The sequence below is a fragment of the Citrus sinensis genome, chromosome 2 (assembly GCF_022201045.2).
Source record: "Citrus sinensis cultivar Valencia sweet orange chromosome 2, DVS_A1.0, whole genome shotgun sequence".
Taxonomy (NCBI): Eukaryota; Viridiplantae; Streptophyta; class Magnoliopsida; order Sapindales; family Rutaceae; genus Citrus; species Citrus sinensis.
In genome coordinates, this window is record NC_068557.1 from 24361428 (window position 1) to 24368105 (window position 6678).

The 6678-nt window shown below is 34.4% G+C and overlaps 1 protein-coding gene across 12 annotated transcripts; it reads left to right on the plus strand.

Moving 5' to 3' along the window:
* Positions 1 to 792: 792 nt before the first annotated feature.
* On the plus strand, positions 793 to 6017 carry LOC102614687 (protein BCCIP homolog). Of its 12 annotated transcripts, none has more exons than XM_052435366.1 (11): positions 793 to 1112; positions 1545 to 1651; positions 3170 to 3342; positions 3466 to 3539; positions 3667 to 3891; positions 4295 to 4504; positions 4613 to 4678; positions 4821 to 4934; positions 5095 to 5151; positions 5640 to 5741; positions 5834 to 6017. In XM_052435366.1, the coding sequence occupies exons 3-10, from the start codon at positions 3183 to 3185 to the stop codon at positions 5736 to 5738; spliced, it is 1005 nt and encodes a 334-aa protein (XP_052291326.1). In that variant the 5' UTR covers positions 793 to 1112; positions 1545 to 1651; positions 3170 to 3182; the 3' UTR covers positions 5739 to 5741; positions 5834 to 6017. The 12 variants fall into 12 exon arrangements, 10 of the variants coding, with proteins under 10 accessions (XP_052291326.1, XP_052291325.1, XP_052291324.1 ...); XM_052435365.1 differs by having other exon boundaries at positions 1548 to 1651; XM_025095534.2 differs by lacking the exon at positions 793 to 1112 and having other exon boundaries at positions 1396 to 1651; positions 3259 to 3342; positions 5640 to 5760.
* The last annotated feature ends 661 nt before the right edge of the window (positions 6018 to 6678 follow it).

Here is a 6678-nt window from a genome sequence, read left to right on the forward strand (position 1 = left end):
AGGAATTAGAGGAGGATGCCAAAAGATTGAAACTACCTTTAGAGCACGTTGCAACAGTTTCTTTATGCCCAATATATCATAAATTGGAACATGGGTAGCTACGTGTCCTGAACAAAAAGAGCTCAGTAAAATAATATGAGAAGAAATGACAGCCTTTAATTGAGACAAAGAAAGCTCACGATTTTTAAAGTGTAATAAGTTTTGAGCTTTCCACAAAAAATAAAGTGCCTCATTAATACTTCTTTATTATAGATATTCGATTTTGATCTCTCAAAATTAATTGAGCCTTTTATTTTATTTCTTATTTTTTTACAAAAAAATCTAGTGGAGCTCTAGAATTCTGTGACTTTGAATAATAATGTTGGAAACCATGGATTAATTAAATAATGTCACATGTCATTTTCATCTCTATCTTTATCCTTATATCATTATTATTTTTTATATATTCATAAGGAAAAATGTCTAATACACCTTGATGTTTAAATAAAAGGACAAAAAATTCTTAATGCTTTGAAAAAAATATTTACACCTTCATTTATTAACGAAATTATTTTTTAACAGAAATTATAATTTTAATATGTAATTACTGTTATATCCTTTTAGCACATAAGTCAAGATATTGATCTTTAACATGTCATATAAAAATAATTATTGATTGTCTAATTTATCTAGTTAATAAAATTACGAACAAACTCTTATTGTCCAATTTTTCTATTTAAATTTTTATCAAATTTTATCTTCAAACCAAATAATTTTAATCATTACTCAAGAATATAAATAAATAAATATGGTTATCAATGCCTCAACGATAACAATTCTACCCATGTCAACCATTTAAACTTTTATGATAAAAAAAAAAAAAATTGGTTACAGCAATAATCACTAAAAATTAATAGTACTAAATAGCATATCCAATAGACATAAAAACCAGCGTGAATTGAAGACGCACAAGCTGCAACCAGGCACACGTGCAACACCGACGCACGAGCAGCAGCACCAGCGCGGTCTCGATCGTGAGCAGTTCCAGTGGCTTGCGGCGGCGCGCACGACGCACGAGCAGCAGCGCCAGCTTCCTGAGGCACGAGCAGTTCCAGCAGCTTCTGGCAGACAGTGTGAGTGTGTATCTTAGGGTTTGTCAAGATCTGGAAACAGTGTGTTAGGGGTTTGTGTGTTAAGTGTGTGCAGTGTGCGCGTGTGCTTTGTTCGTGTGTGTTAGAAGGGTTTTTTTTGTCAATTCATTTGTTATTAATACGCAATTACAATATGAACCTTTGAATGATTTAATTATATACAAATCTTGAAGTAAGAGAGCGTAAATACTATTTTAAACAATGTAATCCAATGTTATTCTCTTAAGAACATGATGAATAATATTTGTTAGCATGGACAAATTTTTTTTTTTTAATGATTATGTTGATGTTTCCTAAAACATTGAGGGGCAGCTTGAAATTAACCTTTTCGAATTCCCTAAACACTCAACCCAAACCATGCCCAGTTGTGTGCTCTGTTCCCTCCATCAGTCTTAATTTTTTTGTCTTCTTCAGCAGAAATCTAAAAGAGAAGTCTTGCGTCTATTCCTCTCCATTTTTAGTCGCGGTTCAATCTCTTAAGCTGCTAGTAGCTCTTCGATTTTATGAACAAACAGCAAAAGGTACTTTTTTTTTTTTTTGGGTGTTCTCTTGAAAACTATATTATTGCCCTTTTTTAAGTTCCAATTTTCTATGTCGAATATTGTTTATTTTATGCTTCATCGATTTTTCTAGTTACTGTGAGAAAGGATTCGTGATCCTTCGAAAACGACCGGAACTTAAAACTTCTTCAAACTTTTCTCAGATAGAGTTAGAATGGTGCTGGAATTTGAATTGAATATCTTCTGGCTCAAATTGATATCTTCATTCATAATAATTAGAATTTTATAGATGATGAATCTGATTTGTGGTATATGACTTTGCATGATTATCGCTACATTGTTCATGATGATGATATATGCTAGAAGCAGTAGTAGGCATATTTTAAGAAAATTCCATTTGAAACATTTAAAAGTTATTTGCCTGTAAAGGAACATAAAATTGAAGTCTGGTAAATGATGCCATGAAAAGTATGCATCAGCGATTGATCAATTGTAACAGGAAATTCATCTCCTGTGACGATGATGTAGAAATAATATTACTCTTTTCCATACCTGGCTACGTCTTAGAAGGGCAAATGTGGTCTACTTTAGAGCCAGTTGTAGCTGAACTGGGGCATTTCTTTAGCAGTCAATTTCTTCTTCTTTTTCCTTTCCTTTTTGTTAAAATGAAAAAGAAACGAAAAATAATGAGTGAGGAGGACCACATTATTAACTGGACTGTTTAGAAATACCATAAGAAATCAAGAGAAAGGGAATTTCTTCCGAATCCACACTGGCATGTTTGATTTACTCATTTCTACAATTATCTCAATTGCTTAATAGGGCCAACTGATTAAAGTGGTTCCCTCTTGTCTTTGTTTTACTGTAAAGTAGGTTTATTAGGTTCATTTGGAATTCAATATCATCATCAGCCTTTTTAGCATTGTTATTACTAGTACTGATACACTTGCACAGAATCTTAGTAGCATGGTTGTTGATTAAATGGAGCACAGATGTTTGTTTATAAGGAAAATTTTCAGATCTGTACATTTTAGTTGGTAATTTTGTAACTAAATATTGGTAATGAACTTGTATCACCGTACTTTTCTTTCTGCCATCAATATTGGTTTGGTTACTTATTCACTTGAAAATGTGATACTCTTGTTTTATCTGCACCTTGGCTCAGGCTAGCATCCATTCAAAGAGTTACATTTAGCATTATGATCAATCTGGTAATAGGTCAATGTTGTTGGAACACAAAACCTTAGAGAATCAAGAATCAAATTTTATTTTCATCTAATTTTAAGTGAAATGACTATATTTTCATTATTCCATCTTAAATTCTTATCCATTTTCTGCTCATTTTTAGTTGATTTCAATGTCAGGATGGTATTTTCCAGCTTCCGCACGTGATTTAGCAATCTTAGCCTTAGGTTCCAATGCTACCTAGTTTTTGCTTTGCTTTATTAATGAGAAAAGAAAACAGCAGATTTAGTTTTTTCACATCACACCTTCCTTACAATGACGTTTATTTCACGCAAAGTTCTCTGGTTGGAATAGGTAACATAACAAGATGCCTCGAAGGCCAACGAGGCGTCGAAGGATGTTGAATCCTCAGCCATTAACTTTCTCTCCCTTTGCTCGTTCAGTCGCTCAAATTGCCTCCATTCACGTGGATAGATGTCAAACCCATAAATCGAAAGACCAGAAAGGATCTCCACTTAACTCCAAAGGTATTATCATCTAACTGATCTCATTCTTTTGTAATTGAAAGGCAGTTCCGTCTTTCCAGTTGTTGTGTTCTTGAAATCCTAGGCATGTTAGTAAATAAGCTCATTGCATTGAGCACTCTCTAGATAAAGGAATTTGGAAACACACTCTGGAAGGGAAGAATGATCTGTCCAAGTCTTCTGAAGAAGAAGGTTCTGGAGTAAGCAACTATTTATTTATTTTTTTTCCCTTACTGAAATTATTATCAAAGTGATGACTTTTGACTTTGGTTTCATATGATATCGTTTTCTGCTGAGACTTATATGAGCTTGGTCTGTTTGCTGAAGGGAGTTGTTCAAGCAGATTTTGTCTTCTTTGATCCAAAACCGGATGACTTCCATGGAGTGAAGATTTTACTTCAAACTTACCTTGATGATGCACAATGGGATTTGAGTGGTTTTGTAGACTTGATATTAGCACAGACCACTGTAGGTACTGTTGTCAAAATAGAGGGTGATGATGACAATACACCTTTCTCCATCGTTACTGCTCTTAATTTGAGAAGATATAAGGCAAGCAACTTGTGCGCTTGATACTTTTTTCTGCATGTTTTTGATGGCCAAAATCATATCCCGAATATCATGCAAGCTCTAATAAGAAATGAGGATTAATAAGTGTACCATCATCATTAATGTGCATTTCATATGAACATTGTTTGCATTTTGAGCAACATATGTGGATGGGGAAAGCTCATCCCGTTTATCTTTCTTTTATCCTGTCAAAACGATAATTACATATTTAGCCATCTCAGTTCTTTCCTTCCATATGTTGCTTGTTTTTCGTCTCTCTAATGCAAATAAGTAATCTTCCTTGCCATCCCTAACCGGTGGGTAACTGCCAGTAGCTCTATTGAGCAAATCTTCGTATGTGTTATCATTTGTATTAGATAAAGAGCCACGGGTTTACTATTCTCAGGATCATAAATGTATCAAGGAGCTCAAGGAGTTTCTCCTTAAAGTATGCCTAGAGAAGGATGTCATAAAGGACTTGAGATTATTTATGGGAGAACAAGCAAATGATGTAGGTCTATTGGTCTCGCAGCGTGTGGTCAATCTTCCTCCTCAGCTTTTGCCACCTCTTTATGATGCGCTTTTTGATGAAGTCTCATGGGCTACGGAAGATGAGGTTAGATGACTATTACAGTATGGACGGTGAGCTTGTTTGATATCTCTCTTTATGTGCTGAAATTGAGTTTCTTGACCGAATTTACATTTTTTGTTTCACTTTTTGAAGCCGACAGAAGAGTTAAGGAATTTCTTCCGCTTTAAGTGTTATCTACTAGTCAGTAAAATTTACAAGGTATTCCTGTCTTGGCACCTTACCACTGCTCCTTATATTTTGACTATCAATTTCTTTCTATTGATGATTGGCTTCAATAATTCTTTTCTAAATCTCTCTCGTTCTCTCTCTGTGTATGAAAATTTCTTCTTTGGATGCAAAGCTAAAGCACAAGAATGCGAACCAGAAAAATAACAGAAACCTGAAAAGGAGGTCCGCTAGTGACAGTGGTGATGAAATAGTGTACATCAAGCCAGAAGATGAAATTTTTCACAAGGTATTGCTTCTTTTACCTATGTAACATTCTTTGTATTGCCTGTTTTCATTTTATTTTTACAATTTTTCCCCAAATGATTAATGTATCCATTTCTATATCTTCACACCTGCTTATGCTCTCTACCTTATTTAAAATTACTGCTCTTTCTAATGCTTTTCAGCTTAGCTTGTGGTCCTTTAGTTTTCCCATGCAGACCCAGCAGGTTGAAACTCAGGAGGCAAGTAATATTGTTGTTTGCTTCTTTTGGTTTTTGGGGCCATTTCCTCTCATTTGAATTTTGCAGTGAAATATCAACAAATATTCCTCTTTTCTTTTTAAACATGCTTCTTGTTTGCAATGGCTCTGTTCAGCAAAGCCTAAACCAAAGTCTTAAACAAAAGAGAATGCCAACCATCTAGCTCTGCCTTTGGTGCTCTAAATCAACCCCTGACATTCCATTGCTCCAGTAAATACTGGTTGGCAGCGTCTTTGACCTTTTTAAACCGTGAAAAGTTATGCCTCACATTATCAAGCAACTTCACATCCCATCCTAAAACTGTCTTTACTGATTTTACTTTTAACTCTTTTTCCCATTGGCACACCTTCACTTCAGTTTGCTATTTCTATGTAGAATGGCCTGATATGTTTTTAACTAACTTTTTATTCTTGACGTTGATGTCTTTTGTAACGGAACATTATAATATATGTTTTCAATTAATTTTGCAGCTAAAAAATTATCGTTTGATGGGGTTAGTCATGGCCGTAGAGGCAGCCAAAATTCCAACATTCCGCCAGGAGTTGCAATCTTTAATTGTTGAAACTTGAGATGTAAAGGGTCATCATTTCAGTTAAGCTTTGACTTTTCTCCTCCTAAGACATCTGCAACAGCTTTAAAACTTGCTGGCTTTTCTTATTTGCAGGGGTCTGGCTGCCAACTTTGAACTTCAGATTCTTCCATATTTTTTTCTGGAGACACTAGAACAGCTATCTGTTTCAATAGGTACCAATTTTGTAACCACAGCAACTGTCAAACTACTTTCTTTCGACAATTTATAGCAATTTGAAATATGTTAATTCTTTTTTATATAAAGCACGATTATGTTATTTGTTATGCCCTCTTTTTACTTTTTCATATGTTTACTACTGATTTGGCTGAAATTATCAAAAGAATATCTACCTTTGTTTTAGCAGGGAGTATTGTTGTTATATTTCCGTGTCATTCATATTTAACTACGTTTTCTTTTCACTTTATCTAGTTCTTATAAGCCTTCATTATCAACATAAAATATGTACCTCCATGGGTTATGTTCTATCTTTTATCTGTGTCCTAAAGTTATTCTCCATGGCAGAATCAGTTCGCCTATTACATCTACATGCCTTAGAAAAATTATATGGAGCATGTATAGTACCACAAACTTCAGGATTTGTGTAAGCCACGAAAATCTTATATGTGTGCGCTTCGTGAAGAAGAATTTGCTTGGACTAGTGGGCATGTTAGGCTTGGGATTTTAGAGTTGGACTTTTATGGAGGGGATATATGTAGTTGTAGTCTGACTATGTTATATCATATGATCCCCTTAAACGTTTTTATCGCATTAGGAGATGAGTATACTCTTTCGTTTTCAGAATCTGACATTGTCCTAGTTAGGTCTGTTCAGTTATTTTTCATAAATCATATAATAGGATGGTTACACGTCATAGTGGATAAAGCTAAATTCTATTAATGTTCTGCAATTTTGGTAGTTCCTAATTCTATTCCTTATCC

Excerpts from the sequence above, each read along its gene's own strand:
- LOC102614687 (XM_025095534.2), top strand. The coding sequence starts at position 1,405 with ATGATTATGTTGATGTTTCCTAAAACATTGAGGGGCAGCTTGAAATTA. Across the intron at positions 3,540-3,666 it reads CTGAAGAAGAAGGTTCTGGA|GGAGTTGTTCAAGCAGATTT; the intron begins GTAAGCAACTAT and ends TGTTTGCTGAAG. Across the intron at positions 5,152-5,639 it reads AGCAGGTTGAAACTCAGGAG|CTAAAAAATTATCGTTTGAT; the intron begins GCAAGTAATATT and ends TTAATTTTGCAG.